The 19030-nt window shown below is 38.7% G+C and overlaps 1 protein-coding gene across 2 annotated transcripts in view; it reads right to left on the bottom strand.

Annotated features, from left to right (window-relative positions):
• LOC126356870 (uncharacterized) overlaps positions 1-19030 on the bottom strand; it is a 161632-nt gene that overhangs the window by 105199 nt on the left and 37403 nt on the right. For both annotated transcript variants that reach the window (XM_050007403.1, XM_050007404.1), the window contains exons 3-4: positions 4271-4465; positions 3561-3687 (exon numbers count right to left, since the gene is read on the bottom strand). In XM_050007403.1, coding sequence (XP_049863360.1) covers positions 3561-3687; positions 4271-4465 — 322 coding nt within the window. The remainder of the gene's footprint in view (positions 1-3560; positions 3688-4270; positions 4466-19030) is intronic.

The following is a 19030-nucleotide window of genomic DNA, read 5'->3' as shown; positions in this document are numbered from 1 at the left end:
TGACAAAGAGTGGAGACGAATAGATATACAGCTCCACCATTGTTGGTCTCCTAAGCCTGGTAAAAAGAGGGGGAGGGGGGTAACAGTGCCCTTTAGGACAGATCTTTCATATTACACAAGCTTCTTTTTTTTAAAAAAAAGTTACTGATAATAGGAGAATATCCCCATATGAGTAGCCCATATGAAATACGCCACACAGAGATAATTATTTCCAAGTATAGTACTCAGTTTGTACATGTGGTAGGGCACTCATGAGATCTTTTTACAGACCTGGCTGATATGCTTTATTCGACTGAGTTTGGCATCAATATGTATTCCTAAGAGTTTGACACATTTATTATTCATGGTATTATGAGAAGGAAAGCTGCTACTCACCATAAAGCGGGGATAATGAGTTGCAGATAGGCAGAACAAAAAGACTTTCACAACTAAAGCTTTCAGTCATTGGCCTCTGTCAACAAAACACACACACACACACACACACACACACACACACACACACACACACACACATATCACACCACACACACACGCAAACACAGCTCACACTCATAACTGCAGTCTCGTGAACTGAAACCAGACAGTGGTTGTGCAAGTGTGTGGTGTGCGTATTGTTGATGAAGGCCAAAGGCAAAGAAACTTTAATTGTGAAAGTCTTTTTGTTGTGCCTGTCTGCGACTCAGCATCTTCACTGTATGGTGAGTAGCAACTTTCCTTCTCATAATATTGTTTTATGTTCACAGGCTTAAGACAGTCCTAGCATAAGCTTTTGGTCTTGTCGGGATAACAGATAAGTTTATTGGCTGCAAACTAATTTAATGCAAAGTCAAATGACTTACAAGTTCATGGAGCCCTCAATTGGTAATGCTGGAATTCAATATGGTGTTGGCCCATCCTTAGCCTTGATGACAGCTTCCACTCTCGCAGGCATATGTTCAATCAGGTTCTGGAAGGTTTCTTGGGGAATGGCAGCCCATTCTTCAAAGAGTGCTCCACTGAAGAGAGGTATCAATGTCGGCCGGTGAGGCCTGGCATGAAGTCAGTGTTCCAAAACATCCCAAAGGTGTTCTATAGGATTCAGGTCAGGACTCTGTGCAGGCCAGTTCCATTACAGGGATGTTACTGTCATGTAACCACTCTGCCACAGGCCAGACACTATGAAAAAGTGTGAAAGATGATCGTGTTGAAAGATGCAATCACCATCTCCGAATTTCTCTTCAACAGTGGGAAGCAAGAAGGTGCTTAAAACATCAAAGCAGGCCTGTGCTGTGATAGTGCCACGCAAAACAACAAGTGGCCAAGCCCCCTCCATGAAAAACATGACCACACCAGAACACCACCACCTGTGAATTTTACTGTTGGCTCTACACACAACGGCAGGTGACTTTTACCAGGCATTCGCCATACTCAAGGCATTCGCCATACTCACTTCCTGCCATCGGATTGCCACATTGTGTACTGTGATTTGTCACTCCACACAACAATTTTCCACCGTTCGATCATCCAATGTTGATGCTCCTTACGTCAAGCGTGGTGTAGTTATCACTTACCGGCATGCTGTGTGGCTTATTAGCAGCTGCTCGACCATAAAATCCACGTTTTCTCATCTCCACCTAACTGTCATAATGCTTGCAGTGGATCCTGATGCTGTTCATAATTCCTATGTGATGGTCTGGATGGATGTCTGCCTATTACACATTACGACCCTCTTCAATTGTCGGCAGTCTCTGTCAGCCAACACATTCGTGAAAGTGGAGAAATTGGACTGAGCAAAGGTTGGGAATTTGTACGGGTGCTGATAACCGCGAATTTGAGTGCCCCACAAACCAGACATCATCGTCATCAACTATCAGCCTGTGCGCTTTTGTGCTGTGTGTGTCCCTTTTTAAGTTTCCACTTCACTATCACACCAGAAACAGTGGAACTAGGGATGTTTAAGAGTGTGGAAACCTCACGTATAGACGTATGAGAAAGTGACACCCAATCACCTGACCACATTTGAAGTCCGTGAGTTCCGCGGAAGGCCCATTTCACACTCTCACGATGTCTAATGACTACTGATGTCGCTAATATGAAGTACCTGTCAGTAGGTGGCAACACAATGCTCCTAATATGAAAAACATATGTTTTTGGAAGTGTCCGGATACTTTTGATCACATAGTGTATGTTTGAATTATTTCTATAGCTGAGGCGTTGAGTGCTAGACAGGCAAATAAGCAAGACTAACATTGTTCCCACATTCTGCCTGATAACATCGGCTGACAGCTTGGTCACAGTGCTTCCTGATCTCCTTAGTTTTCGGTGGGATCAAGGAGGTTAGAATCTATTATAACTTATATATGTCTTGAAAAGAACATGTTGACTACTGTATACTATTTTCTCAGTTACTTGAATAGCTATGCAAGTTTTGTGAAAATATGAGATGAAGAGAGAAACATTTTATTGCATACTAAAGATGATTTGTGATGACGCTGAAAAGCAGGATTACGGACACACTGCACAAATTCGTTGACTGTTTCTGAGCATAAGTGTGAAAATCTAACAATGGAAAGACCAGAATGAAATAACAACAATATGGAAAAAACAGATTGCTACTTGCCACACAGAAGAAGCACTGAGTTGCAGAGAGGCATAATTAAAAAAAGACAGAGAAAGCCGAAAATATTATAAATAGAAATATTACCTCTGAAGAAGGACTCTGTCTAAAAGCTAAAATATTTCTAGCATTCTTTTTAATTCTTCCTGTCTGCAGCTCAATGTGCCCTTCTATATAATGAGTAGTGACCTACCCTTTCCATATTCTTGTTAGACAAACATAAATTTTAGAATAAGATACTCTGAACACATACACATTTGCAAACCACCTCATCTAACAGGATCACCACCCTACTGGCGTAGCACAACCAGTACGCAATAATTATAATAATTTGAAGACATCTAACGTCCACCTACAACAACCTAAAAACAATCCACTACAATAACTTGAAGCTAAAAACAGACATATACCACTTCTCTCTTTTGAGCAAACATTTTGAGGTTCAAATCTAGGCCTAAAATGTCTGACGCATTTTTACAAATGTCTGCTTGTGTCTGTGTATGTGCGGATGGATATGTGTGTGTGTGTGCGCGCGAGTGTATACTTGTCCTTTTTTCCCCCTAAGGTAAGTCTTTCTGCTCCCGGGATTGGAATGACTCCTTACTCCTTACCCTCTCCCTTAAAACCCACATCCTTTCATCTTTCCCTCTCCTTCCCTCTTTCCTGATGAAGCAACCGTGGGTTGCGAAAGCTTGAATTTTGTGTGTATGTTTGTGTTTGTTTGTGTGTCTATCGACCTGCCTACACAGTATCCCGCCACCCCAAAAAGGGAAAGATCTATATTTCTCATCAAATCAACAACATACGCAGAATGCAAAGGGCAAATGGCAACTGCATTCATCACATCCAGAAATCATTAACAGGTCTTATTTCCTGGGAAAAAAATTTTACTTCACTGTAGATAAAATGTGTAATGCATAAATAATCTGAATGTTTCAAGGCAGATTAAATTGTGAAGTCTTACAGATGTGCCAATAACTGCGTGCTCATGTCCAAGACATCAGACAGCAGAAGCATGAACCACAACAGAAAACTAAACACCATCTGACCCCAACGCCATATCTGTTGCCTTATTGGCTGGCACACCATAGCTGAAAAAAGAAAAACGTTTAATTCAGATTACTGTGTGTTACCCAAAAGAAGCAGAATACTAGATTTTAAAAAGAATTATTGGCTCTGAGCACTATGGGACATAACATCTGAGGTAATCAGTCCCCTAGAATTTAGAACTACTTAAACCTAACTAACCTAAGGGCATCACACACATCCATGCCCGAGTCAGGATTCGAACCTGCGACCATAGTGGTCACGCAGTTCCAGACTGAAGCGCCTAGAACCACTCGGCCACACCGGCCGGCAAAAGAATTATTCAACATGTGAAAAATGAACACTGTAAAAGAATTATAATTACACAGAGTACTGCCTGAAGGCAATAAGGGTAATGGTTCTAAACATTGTGCTTTGGATAAAGTAGGAACTGCATACTGCACATGAAATATTAAGCTCATAACTGAGCATTATTCTGGGTTAGAAAAAACAGTTCACATTCCTAAGCAGTGTCTACAAAATGCTTCCAACTTTTTCTGATAATTATCTTTAAGAATGCAATTCATTCAAAATAAAATTTACAATGTAATTATAAAATTGGTAAGAAATTCAGAATCAATTTATAACCGATTGGCGAATGCAAAGTGCGCTTCCTTCCACGTTGGTTTCTTTTGGCTTGTGCTGCTTTTTCTGGTCCTCCAAATCCATTCGGTGACACAGGCAATGGACTTGCACTACTAGCTCCAGCACCCCTACAAGATGCATTCCTTCCAGAGCTCTGTGATCCAGCTTTGGCTTCCCCTTTCAAGATTGTTGAATTCCCTGTAACAGCATCATAATAAATAACAACTTAACAACAAACATCCTCAATGCTGTAAATTGGTGTTACCATGGCACATTTATAGCATAAATAAATGGCCTTTGAAGAGAACATTATGAGAACACATTGTTTACCTCTAGTAGGAGTAGGTGTAGTAGGAGTAGTAGGAGTAGTAGTAGTAGGAGGAGGAGGAGGAGGAGGAGGAGCAGCATAGGAGAACTTTATAAGCTAATGTGAACACTCATTCACATTTTTTACAGTGCTTTTTGCTAGGAAAATAATAGTGTTAGTGTGTTCCTGACCTCTCTCTGCAAATGCGCGCGCGCGCGCCCACACACACACACACACACACACACAATTCTAAATACAGCATAAGCTGGCCAATTTGCAGGCTGCTGTTGTCTGTAGATGAAGTGTTGTCCTCCGCTCAAGCTGTCCATTAGTGTACATGCTTATAGTGTACTGTAAATGATTTACAGAGTAGATGCTGTGCTCACTATTCAAGGCCAATCACTGGATTCTTTTTTTACTAAATTTTGCGTATATGGTAAAGGTATGCATCTAATGGAATGAGGATTTACTTTACTGTCTGACTTGCTAATAACAATAGATCTATCGAAGGACACTTCTGTGACATAAATGTCTGGTTATCTTCGACAGCACACTTCACACTTTCAAGTTGGCCTATTACGCATAATGCAGCAACTGCTACCTGACAGCCACTGCCCAGGAGTTCACATAAATGCATTCACCTAAGATCAACAGCATCTACTATTGCTCACACTTTGGCAAGGATTAGGTTATTTATTGTTGTTGTGCATACTTCAACCAAGAAGTTCTTTGACAAACTGAGTTAACCCATTACTGGCCATTGTCCCTTTTTTGGGACGCGTATATTTTCTTTATTTTGACATAAGCAATGGAGCTTTTAGCCTTTGTTGTTGCACCTGTAGGTTCAACTAACTGCTATAATGCCTGCAAATGTACAATAAATAACGTTTTTCTAAGTACTTCATGTCAGGAAAATTATAAACTTGCCGATTTTTTGTTCTCGCACTTGGGAGCACTGTATGTCTGCTGGTAGTTCCTGGATGACAATGAGCTGTGATTTAGTTGTCTGGGTGTGTTTGTTATGAACATATGGATGTCCATGTAAGATTAAGTATACTTCAGATTTTTTCAAGTAAGTGCAATATCGATATATTTTATGCGTCCCAATAATGGGACAATGGCATGTTACACTATCATTTATTGTTGATGTGCGCTATTCTTGTATACATCTATTATATAGAGAAGAATTGCATTTTACGTTCTTTATATCTGCTTTTTTTTCATATTCTATTCGAATTTTGCGATTCCAACAGGATAAAAACATGCCGCGTGGACTTACACTTGAAGAAATTCTAGCAGAACTAGAGAAGCATCAAAAGATGCTGACGTAGATGATGACGTAGAATTGGCGATTATTTCACCTGATGCAGATGCAATAACAGATGAAGCAGACATTGACAAAAATGTACTGAAGAATGAGTCTGTTGTACAAGATGTAGCCGGTACTTCAGATTTCATAACCAGCTGAGATGAAGCCAATGTTACAGTTGTACCTCAAGAAGCCAAAAGAAGGAAAGCATTAGGAGATGGAGCAGAAAGTGGTACGTTATCTACAAAAAAAAAAAAAAAAAAAAAAAAAAAAAAAAAAAAAAAAAAAAAAATATATATATATATATATATATATAAGTGGTATAAATGTCAACCAACATACACAAACACTAGTGAACCAGGGAAGAGCAACGAACATTATGTTGTGGAATGTCTAGCAAATAAGACAGTGCCCCAGGTGTTTGAGGATTTTTTTCCTGAGAAACTGATGGATACTATTATTGAACAAAGTGGAATCTATGCTTGCCAACATAACAAAATAAATTTTCTGCAAAGCAAAGAAGAACTAAAATCATTTATTGGCATACTACTTCTGAATGGTTATCATAAGCTTCCCCATGAGAATATGTACTGGGAACAGGCTCCTGACGTCGGAGTTCCTTTAGTCTTCAACTCCATGTCAAGAAATAGGTTTTGGGAAATAAACAGATTCATTCATCTCAATGACAACTTGAAAAGAGACAAAAATGACAAGATGTACAAACTGAGGTTTCACTTTGTCATGCTGAAAAAGGAATTTGGTAAATTTGGCGTATTTCATTCACAACACTCAACTGATGGAATGATGGTACGTTATTATGGCAAACATTCAGCGAAGATGTTTCTGAGGGAAAAGCCTATCAAATTTGGATATAAAATTTGGTGTCTTACAAGTTCCAATGGCTTTCTTTATAACTTTTCGCCATACTGTGGCAAGACTGACAATAAACAGGAGTCTTAGGTGCAACGGTAATAAATGAACTAACCAGCATGTTTCCAGAATCAGGGTATCCGAATCATAAGCTTTTCTTTGACAACTTTTTCACCAGTGCGGACACACAGATCATACTTGGAAAGAGTAAAATGAAAGCTACAGGAACAATAAGTGAAATCCAAACTAATGCATGTCCTATGATAGACTCAAAAAGAATGGCAAAAGAAATGAAACAAGGATTCTATGACTACATGTTTGACAAAGAGAACGAAGTTCTGGTTGTGAAATGGAGTGACAACAAACCAGTATGTGTAGCAACAAATTACAGTACTATTACTCCTCTGAGTTCTACTAAAAGGTACTCACAGGCAAAGAAAAAGGAAATATCTGTTACAATGCCACATCTTATTGAAGAATGCAATGCCCACATGGATGGCGTAATCTACTGGACAGGCATATATCACTTTATAGGACGAGGATAAGGTCAAAGAAATGGTGGAGGCCATTATTCACACAGATGATAGATATCTGCGTAGTAAACACATAGCGTGCATACCAAATTGCTAATTCTAAAGAGAAGCTCTCACTTTTGGATGTCCGATGGAGAATAGTGATGTTTTACCTATTGAAGAAAACAGGATCAGTACCAAAAAGCAGAGGATCTCTAAGAAGCAAATTGATGGGAGGACGGGTGAGTACAGATGTACGACTAGATCCAGTAAAAATCATTTCATTGTGCCAAGTAAAACACACAAGAGATGTGCTTACTGCAAGAAAAAACAACAAAAATATATGATAGGTGCAATGTTGGTGTATATGACAAGTGTCAGGGTCATAATCATACGGACGTCACCTGGCACGACACTACGAGCTGCCATAGGATGCACGAGACAATACCTTCTGGTTCCTATTCCTGACAATTTGAACAGTAGGCATTTCATTTCCAATGTATTAAGTATAGTGGCTAAGCTTCGTATTCAATGTCCCTGTGACATTATCTTTTGAAAATTTAATGCATGACAGCGCATTGTGCACGCTGTCACAACCTACTTCAACTACTGCCCTGACTGGCATATTCTCCCAACCCATCATCCACTGAAAATATCCGGCACTGAGTTGCCGAGAGATTGGCACACCACTGATCACCAGCCACTGCGCCTGATGGACTCTGGCACAGAACTGAAGCAGAATGGAAGGAAGTACCAATATCTGCCCTCGAAGCTCAGTTCACTCAATGCTCAGCTGGGTTAGGGCTATTGTTTCTATCAGAGGTGGCAGCTCTGTGTACTTCATTTTGCTCCTGTACATCCCAAATGACCAATAAATTTCACTGTGCATATTTCTCAGTTTGTACATGTACACGACAGAAAAAGTAACATCAAAATTAATTTCCAAAAGAGCATAAAACAGTGAAAGGAGGCGGTACTTTTGTCTTAACTGACAGTCTATTTAATAATTGAGTTTAGTTTTAGTTGTTTGCAATTTGATTGAAGAAGAAGGAAAACTTCTGACAAAGTGCGATTTGAGTCATTAGATAAATCAGCATTTTCTGCAGAAAACTAGTGTATTCGCCTTGAAGCTAATGAGACATTACTGTGTTTAAGAGTCTTTTATTGGTACAATGGAAGTCAAGGTAGGTAGTTCACAGCTTTAATGATGCAAGTAGTTGTGGCTTATGCATGCAATTAAAAATTAAATTTACTTGCTGTAACATTTCAAAATGAGAATTTTTCAGAATATTTCATCAAGGTTATACAAAAAGTCAAGTGACTTTAGCTAGGTAACTCAGTGCCACATCTAGAAGTAAGTGACCAATAATTAAGCTTCCAAATACTTCTTGCAAATATTTTTGAAGATAACACCCTTCCTGCATATGCGATAATTTTTATTCATAAGACTCAATCAGTAATTCCAAACTGTAAAACCAAAAAAGGAACACACACTATTAGAATCTATGGCACCTTTCAAGAAAATCTGCAAAAACCAACCGATTTCATGTGTAGTCTCAACTACAGTTGTAACCTGAAGAATTAGTTTTTGTAGACAAGCTTGAACACATCCAGACATCTCATGCTACTAGAAGGACTTCTTAAACGCAGAATAGGTAATGCACTAAAGCACTGGTAGGAATACTGCATATGTGACAAAGTCACACAGGAAGCAGATGACAATTCTTACAATAATCACTATTCTGAATTCAGGATGACAGGATCACAATGGTAAAAGTCAAATATAAGGTAGAGAATGACTTTATTGCTGATATGGAGTGTTTCAGAATTATCCATCATCAGATATCTACCAAAAAAATCAGATACAAAAATATTTTATAAAATGTAGTAATGGATGGCTGTAGCATTCCACTTTGATTGAAAACACCTGGCACAAACTACAATACACCTATCAAGGAGCAATTGTTGCACATAGATATAGCATTTCTAGTTGTATGTGAAACAAATATTCTCAGACTACTGACATAATTTTGCAGTGTGTGGAACAAGCAGATATTTTTGCCACCAGGTGACGATACGAAATGTATAGTTGCACCATGTTGCATCAACTACTATACATTTATTATATTGTGACCTGATGGCTGTGAATCAAATTATCACAAAGAAATATTTCCTATAGACAACTGGTAATGACTTTACAGTGATAAAAGGTTACACAAAATATTTGTTAAATTCGGGAGTATTACGTGGGACCACACATCGCCAGAAGTTATAGTTAGAACAGGTGTCCAATATGACACGAGACATAAAATTAAAAATACATCATCAGTACAAACATACACTTCAAACTGAAATACAGGCAGTAAAATGGGGAAAGGGGAATACAATAGTCATGTTGCAATTAGGATTGTCTGTCAGATTCAATTCAGGTTCCAGAAAGTACCCAATATGTGCTGTTGTACTTACATCAAACAGAAGAACAATTTTCTGATAATGAACACAACCAGCTTTTTAATGACAAACAGGAAGTATTTTAGTACAAACAAAAATCAATCATGAGGGAAGGGGGGAGAGGGTTTACACATCACATCTATACAACTAAGAAATATTATTTGGTTCTACGTATCGTGAAATGTTCAACATTGTAGCGTCAGGTGATGCTTCTAAAAAGTTATAAACTCACAAGTATAAAATACATAGTGTAACTATGTCTGAACCATATAACATAAGACACACACCGCAGAAATTTGGTGATGGAGGGGGGGGGGGAGGGGGGAAGGAGGGGGAGGAGAAGGAAATCAGTATTTTATGAAACATAAGAAATATTATTTTAGTAAAGACACAATTCAGTCATCGGATGTTACAGATCAGCCACATAAAACTAAGAAACATAACTTGGTGCTGCACACTGTCAAATGTCAAAAAACAAACTGTTTTGTGACACTTTACAAAAGTTGTAAACTTTTAGTGTAATGGTTCATCACAAGCCATAAAGTATGAACTATAGGCAGTAGAAGTTAGAGGGGGGGAGAGAGAGACTTCGTTTGACTATGTGCAAGATTGTTAGAGATTTTTCAATCGTATCTCAATACTTCTTCTGATCACTGAAATGACAACTCACAGCAGTAGTGTTTTTATAACAATGTTCCCTGAATCTAGTTAAAAAGTCATGTCCTGTCTGCCTAACATAAACACTGTCACAGGATCCACAAGTAATTTCATATACTTCTCACTTTGTATACTTATTCTGCTTATTGTCAAAAGATGTATGAAAAACTATCTAAAGTTCCTTGTGTGCATAGAAGCCAATATGTATTTTGGCTTTCTTAAATGCACTCGCAATTCGTTCATGGAAATGTCCTGTACAGGATACAATACAAATTTTTGTGGATTCTCAGGAGGACCCAGAATAACTTTTCCTTGTTTTTGAAAAACGATTCACAGATGCTATGTATGATACATTCTGTATCAATGTTTTTCAGACCTATTTGTGTGATATATAAATTTCTTTTCTAACACTTGCTGGGCTTAAGTCAAGTTTACCTAACCTGTTTAACACTGACAGAAAGATACCAAACTTATGTATGTGTGAGTGACAAGAGTCCACATTAATAGTTACAACTCTAGTGGACAGTTTTCTGAAAATATCTAATCAAAAAAATCTGCAGGTTGCCTAGTAATTTTCAAATCTAAGTAGTTAAGACTTCTATTTGATTCCAACTCTACAGTAACAAAATTCAAGAAGGTTAGCTACCCACCATATAGTGGAAAACATACACGACCATTGTCTCTGGCTTTTGAGGCCTCCCTCACTCCCCTACCCTACCCCAATCGCAAAATTAAATTTCTTCTTCATCATATATTATATGGTTGAGATGTAATTACACTATGTATTTTATACTTTGAGTTCATAACTTTTGCAAAGGATCACAAGACGCTATGATTTTCACATTTAACAACAAACTAAAACAAATACCATTTTTTTAGTTATATGGACATGACATGTAATCCCCCATACAACTGACTTTTGTTTATACTAAAATACTACCATTTTTCATAAAAAAACTGGTTGTGCTCATTAGCAGAAAATTATTCTTCTATTTGATGTAAATATAACAAGACATATTGGACACTTTTCTGGTACCGAAACTGAGACTGACAGATGCACTGTCCTACTTGTAACAAAAATACTGTATTCCTCTTCCCCTATTTTACTGCCTGTGTTTCAATGTGTAGCATATATTTGTATTGTTACTGTATATTTTAGTTTTAAGCTATTTGTCAAATTGCACAGTGGTGATTGTAGCTTCTGGCGATGTGTCATGTAATACTCTCAAATTTAACAAATATTTCTTATAATTCTTTAACATTGTAAAATCATACCAGTGTATAAAGAGAATATTTCTTTTATAATAAGTTGATTCACAGCCATCAGACACACAGTATAATAAATGTACAGTAGTTGATGCACCTTGGCACCACTACACATCTTGTAATGCCACATGGTGGTAAAAAATCTATGTGCAGCAACTGCTACTGGGTAGGTGTATTCTAGTTGGTGCCAGGTGTTTTCAATTAAAAGGGAATGCTACAGCCATCCATTACTACATTTTATAAAATATTTTTGTATCTGATTTTTTGAAGATATCTGATGATGGATAAATTCTGAAATGCATCATAAGAGCAATAAAATCATTCCTTACCTGATGTTTGACTTTTACCATTGCATCTCAGTCAGCCTGAATGCAGAACTACTGATTATGGTAGGAATAATGTCCAGATGCACAGAAGACAATCCTCCCCGTAACATAAGCACATTACGATTGTGTGAGTGATCCTTCTCTGCAGCAGCTGCCAACATTATTTTGATTTTTTCTATAGTTTGAAAAGTTCACTCTATTCTTTTTCTGAATGACATATTTTAAAGTTTTTTTTTCTTTTTCATCTTCTTCATATATTCCCACGACACCTGCTTTCCTTTTCACTGTCAGGAAGACTGGAATCAAACTCTCACTGTATAAATTCATGAGTTTCACTTCCTCAGGAACACTACTGGTAGAAAATGTTAGGGAAAACTTGGAGAAGATTTGCATAAATTTCCTGGTCACGCTACAGTGTCAGGTGGAGATTTCAACTTCAAGCTATAGACTTAAAGAGTCTCAGGAGATTTGGGTGGGTAGTGGGGACAGGGAATCATTTCTAAATACCTTATCCCAAAACTGCCTTGAGCAGTTGATCACAGAATTGACTTGTGAAGGTAATGTCTTAGATCCCCTGACCACCAACAAGCCTGAACTTTTATTAGGCTCGGTTAACCCAAAACAGAGAATCATGATCATAAAGCTGTTACACCATTGCCGAATATTGTTGTAAATAGGCATATAAAGAAAGGTAGGAAGATATTTCGGCTTAGTAAGTGCAACGAAAAACAGACTTCAAATTTCCAGAATGGTTACGACGTAAGATTCATATCAAGGATTGAAAATATGGAGCATAAATGGACAGGTTCAAGAGTACTGCCCAATGCATCTAACACAGGTATGTGCCAAACAAAACTGTGAGTGATGGGAAAGACCCTCCGTGGTCTGACAGAAATGTTTGAAGGCTGCTCCAAAAGCAAACTGAAAATTTATATGTAGCCAAATCCCACAGAAAAACTAAAACTGAACACAGCCAAAATTAATGTAAGAAGAGTCTTACATGAAGCATTCAACAAACTCTATCTACAGCAAACCCTAAGTTCTCTTCTCACATTGAAACAGTAAACAGATCAAAGCCATTTGTTCAGACACACTGTGGCATTGAGATGGAGGAAAGAATGCTGAAATACTAAACTCTAGTTTCCAAAACTGTTTAATGAAGAAGACTGAACCACAGTTCCTGCATTAAATCATCGGACAAACATCAGAGTGAAATATCAAAATCAGTAAGCATGGGATAAAAAATCAACTAAAATTGCTCAACAGAGGAAAGCCACTACATCTGTGGGACACCAATACAATTATACACACACAGATTATGTGAAAGAGCTGGTTCCTCTTCTAGCAGCAGTGTGTGGTAGGTTTTGCAGTAGCAAAACATTCCTTGTGATTGAAGAAAAGCATAGGTCATTCTTATCTTCAGCAAAGGCTGTGGAACAGAAGCTCAAAATTATTTGCCTATATTGCCAATGCTGGTCTACTGTAGAATTTTGGAACATGTTTTATGACATTATTGAAGACTGAAAATCTGCTCTGTAGGAACCAACATGAATTTTGCAAACAATGTCATATGAAGTCCAGCTCACTCCATTCGTTCACGAGACAAGACACAGTATACACCAGTGAAAAAGCTGATGCTATGTTCCTTGACTTCTGGAAGCAGCTGGATACAGTTCTGCACTACCACCTAAGGAACAAAATACGAAATGTCACATCAGTCACGTTGGTGGACTGAAGAGCGCCTAGCAAACAGAGCACAACATGCCATTTTCAACAGAGAGGAATCTTCAGATGTGTACGCAACTTTGGGTCTAACCTGAGGTACTGTTATGGGTCTGTTACTATTCACATTATATACACTGAAGCACCAAAGAAAGTGGTATAGGAATGCATATTCAAATACTGAGATATGTAAACAGCCGTAGTACAGCACTGCAGTCGCCAATGTCTATATAAGACAACAAGTGTCTGGCACAGTTGTTAGATCAGTTACTGCTGCTAAAGTGGCAGGTTATCAAGATTTAAGTGAATTTGAACATGGTGTTACAGTTGGCACATGAGCGATGGGACACAGCATCTCCAAAGCAGCAATGAAGTGGGGATTTTCCTATATGACCATTTCACAAGTGTACCGTGAATATCAGAAATCTGGTAAAACATCAAATCTCAGACATCTCTGTGGTCAGAAAAAAGATCCTGCAACAATGGGACCAACCAGGACTGAAAAGTATCATTCGACATAATAGAAGTGCAACTCTTCTGCAAACTGCTGCAGATTTAAATGCTGGGCCATCAACAAATGTCAGCATACGAACCATTCAATGAAACATCATCGATAAGGGCTTTCGAAGCCGAAGGCCCACTCCTTACCATCGATGACTGCACAACACAATGCTTTACACCTCGCCTGGGCCCGTCAACACTGAAATTGGACTGTTGATGACTGGAAACATGTTGCATAGTCAGATGAGTCTCATTTCAAGTGGATGGACATGTACGGGTATGGAGAAAACCTCAAGAATCCGTGGACCCTGCATGTCAGCAGGGGACTGACCAAGCTGGTGGAGGCTCTGTCATGGTGGGGGCCACATGCAGTTGGGAGTAATATGGGACCCCTGATATGTCCAGATACTACTCAGACAGGTGACACATACGTATGCATCCTGTCTGATCACCTGCATCCATTCATGTCCATTGTGCATCCCAACCAACTTGGCCAATTCCAGCAGGGCAATGCGACACTCCACATGTCCAGAATTGCTACAGACTGGCTCCAGGAACACTATTCTGACTTTAAACACTTCCAATGCCCACCAAACTCTCCGGACATGAAAATTACAGAGCATACCTGGGATGCCTTGCAATATGCTGTTTAGAAGAAATCTCCACTCTCTCATACTCTCACAGATTTATGAACAGTCCTGCAGGAATCATGGCGTCAGTTCCTTCCAGCACTATTTCAGACATTAGTCGAGTCCACGCCACATTGTGTTGCAGCACTTCTGCATGCTTGCGGAGGCCCTAAACGATATTAGGCTGTGTACCAGTTTCTTTGGCTCTTCCATGTATAAATGGCCTAGTGGTATCATCAGAAGTTACACAAGACTTTTTGCAGATGATGCTGTTACATAGTCACAACACTAGAAAACTGTAGAAAATTGCAGGAAGATCTACAGATGATCGATGCTTGCTGCAGAGATTTGCAGTTGACTCTAGACATAAAGGAACGTAATGTATAGTGCATACCTAGGGAGAAAGGTACATTATGGTATGATTATATGATGGCAGAACAATCACTAGAAACAAACATAATATTCTATTACAGACACCATGTTTTTATGGTATAAATAGTTCAATACATGCCTGGTTTCTTTCTTATTTATGGAAGGGAATGCAGAAAGTGATTCATTATGTGACATGATCAAATTTGGAGACAAAGCAATGTGAAAGCAGTGGATTAAGAAAAACCCTTAATGGTCAAGACAGCAAAGGTAATTTTACTGATTACTAGTTTTGGCTTATCTAAAGGCTATCTTCAGATCTGTGATATAGAATATTGCATCTAAGGAATACAAAAATGTTAGATTGTTAACATAAAAGTTCCAGCTCACAATACATACCATAACAAATGTGAGAAAGGTTGTATACATGGAAGAACCCTGGAGATACTAAAAGGTATCAGATAGATTATATAATGGTAAGACAGAGATTTAGGAACCAGCTTTTAAATTGTAGGGCATTTCCAGGGGCAGATGTGTACTCTGACCACAATCTATTGGTTATGAACTGTAGATTAAAACTGAAGAAACTGCAAATAGGTGGGAATTTAAGGAGATGGAACTTGGATAAACTGAAAGAACCAGAGGTTGTACAGAGTTTCAGGGAGAGCATAAGGGAACAACTGACAGGAATGGGGGAAAGAAATACAGTAGAAGAAGAATAGGTAGCTTTGAGGGATAAAATAGTGAAGGCAGCAGAGGATCAAATAGGTAAAAAGACGAGGGCTAGTAGAAACCCTTGGGTAACAGAAGAAATGTTGAATTTAATTGATGAAAGGAGAAAATGTAAAAATGCAGTAAATGAAGCAGGCAGAATGGAATACAAATGTCTCAAAAATGAGATCGACAGGAAGTGCAAAATGGCTAAAGATGACAAATGTAAGGATGTAGAGGCTTATCTCACAAGGGGTAAGATAGATACTGCCTACAGGAAAATTAAAGAGACCTTCAGAGAACCACGTGCATGAATATCAAGAGCTCAGATGGAAACCCAGTTCTAAGCAAAGAAGGGAAAGCAGAAAGGTGGGAGTCAAGTGGCGACGTACTTGAGGACAATATTATGGAAATGGAAGAGGATGTCGATGAAGATGAAATGGGAGATATGATACTGCGTAAAGAGTTTGACAAAGCACTAAAATACCTGAGTCGGAACAAGGCCCCTGGAGTAGACAACATTCCATTAGAACTACGGACAACCTTGGGAGAGCCAGTCCAGACAAAACTCTACCATCTGGTGAGCAAGACGTATGAGATAGGCAAAATACCCTCAGACTTCAAGAAGAATATAATAATTCCAATCCCAAAGAAAGCAGGTGTTGACAGATGTGAAAATTACCAAACTATCAGTTTAATAAATCACAGATGCAAAATTCTAACGCGAATTCTTTACATACGAATGGAAAAACTGGTAAAAGCCAACCTCGGGGAAGATCAGTTTGGATTCCGCAGAAATGTTGGAACACGTGAGGCAATACTGACCCTACGACTTATCTTAGAAGCTAGATTAAGGAAAGGCAAACCTATGTTTCTAGCATTTGTAGACTTAGAGAAAGCTTTTGACAATGTCAACTGGAATACTCTCTTTCAAATTGTGAAGAGGCAGGGGCAAAATACATGAAGCGAAAGGCTATTTACAATTTGTACAGAAACCAGATGGCAGTTATAAGAGTCGAGGGGCATGAAAGGGAAGCAGTTGTTGGGAAGGGAGTGAGACAGGGTTGTAGCCTCTCCCCGATGCTATTCAATCTGTATATTGAGCAAGCAGTAAAGGAAACAAGAGAAAAGTTCGGAGTAGGTATTAAAATCCATGGAGAAGAAATAAAAACTTTGAGGTTCGCCGATGACATTGTGATTCTGTCAGAAACAGCAAAGGACTTGGAAGAGCAGTTGAACGGAATGGACAGTGTCTTGAAAGGAGGGTATAAGATGAACATCAACAAAATCAAAACGAGGATAATGGAATGCAGTCAAATTAAGTCGGGTGATGCTGAGGAAATTAGATTAGGAAATGAGACACTTAAAGTAGTAAAGGAGTTTTGGTATTTGGGGAGCAAAATAACTGATGATGGTCAAAGTAGAGAGGATATAAAATGTAGACTGGCAATGGCAAGGAAAGCGTTTCTGAAGAGAAATTTGTTAACATCCAGTATTGATTGAAGTGTCAGGAAGTCGTTTCTGAAAGTATTTGTATGGAGTGTAGCCATGTATGGAAGTGAAACATGGACAGTAAATAGTTTGGACAGGAAGAGAATAGAAGCTTTTGAAACGTGGTGCTACAGAAGAATGCTGAAGATTAGATGGGTAGATCACATAACTAATGAGGAGGTATTGAATATAATTGGGGAGAAGAGAAGCTTGTGGCACAACTTGACTAGAAGAAGGGGTCGGTTGGTAGGACATGTTCTGAGACATCGAGGGATCACCAATTTAGTATTGGAGGGCAGCGTAGAGGGTAAAAATCGTAGAGGGAGACCAAGAAATGAATACACTAAGCAGATTCAGAAGGATGTAGGTTGCAGTAGGTACTGGGAGATGAAGAAGCTTGCACAGGATAGAGTAGCATGGAGAGCTGCATCAAACCAGTTTCAGGACTGAAGACCTCAACAACAACAACAACAACAACAAATGTTAGCAAACAGAAGTATATCTAACTCTTTTGTTCTGTATAATTAATTATTCATGTTGTCATTATATTAACTGTTCATTGGTTCTCCTACGAAAAGAGTTAGTTATTAGCGCCATCCGGCAGAACTTGGCTTCCTGTGAGCCTTGACGCATAGCATCTGTTAGTCTTCTGCCTGCCACAGCATGAGACTGACTTGTCTACTGAGGCTTGTGTCATGAGCAACATATGATGTTTATGTTTGCATATGGACTTTACATACTTTCTGATGTAAAACATGACCTCATTCTACAGAGTTTACAACACTCCCTGCTTATCAAGTTACTTTAGAATAATGTAATGTGGCAAGCACGCTCTCAAGTGTTCACACACAAAACCTATGTGATTCTGTCAGTGCGCATTACATATGACAATGTTTTGTTGTGGGTAAGAGTTGTAGCTGGGGTAAGCCAATCAAGCGTACAATGAATTCTGAAGCCTGGGAAGGGGAAAGTGTACATGCCACAAGAGGAAGAATGATTTGCAAGGATGGTTAACTGGTCTGACGAGGCGCAATTCAAAATGAACGGTACTGTAAACTGCCACAACTGCATGTACTGGGCTCTTGAAAATTCTCACGTTCATGTAGACAAACATGTTAATCTATGAGATGTTAATCTTCGGTGTGGTCTGTCATCAGGGGAATGGTGGATTGGCTCATTCTTTTTTGAAGGCACTGCAACTGATCGGGTGTATCTTCATACACTGCAAACATCAATTTTACCTGCCACCTGAGAGGCATTTGGAAATGAAAATTTTATCTACAACAATATGGTGCTCTGCTTCACTACCACAGAGTTGTCAGAGCCTACTTGGATGAAAATCCACCTAAATGATGACTAGGTCAAAGAGGAGCTGTTGGGTATCCACCACAGTCTCCAGACCTTACACTTCTTGACGTCTACCTATGGGGAACCTTTTTGTCAGTCAGCAACTGAAAATTGTCTCAGCACTGAAAATTGTAAGTCATTTAGAAACGATAACTTCTGAGCTAGCACAGGCAGCCATTAAGAGGCGAGAGTGAAACGAATACGAAAATCAACACATCAGTCAATTATGTATTGATGTATTTAAACAATAAAGTTTACATAAAAAAGAATTTGAAAATAAAATGAAAGGAAAATC

The sequence above is a fragment of the Schistocerca gregaria genome, chromosome 1 (genome assembly GCF_023897955.1).
Source record: "Schistocerca gregaria isolate iqSchGreg1 chromosome 1, iqSchGreg1.2, whole genome shotgun sequence".
Classification (NCBI taxonomy): Eukaryota; Metazoa; Arthropoda; class Insecta; order Orthoptera; family Acrididae; genus Schistocerca; species Schistocerca gregaria.
Note: the sequence above shows the minus strand (reverse complement) of the source record. Positions and strands in the feature narration are given on the sequence as shown.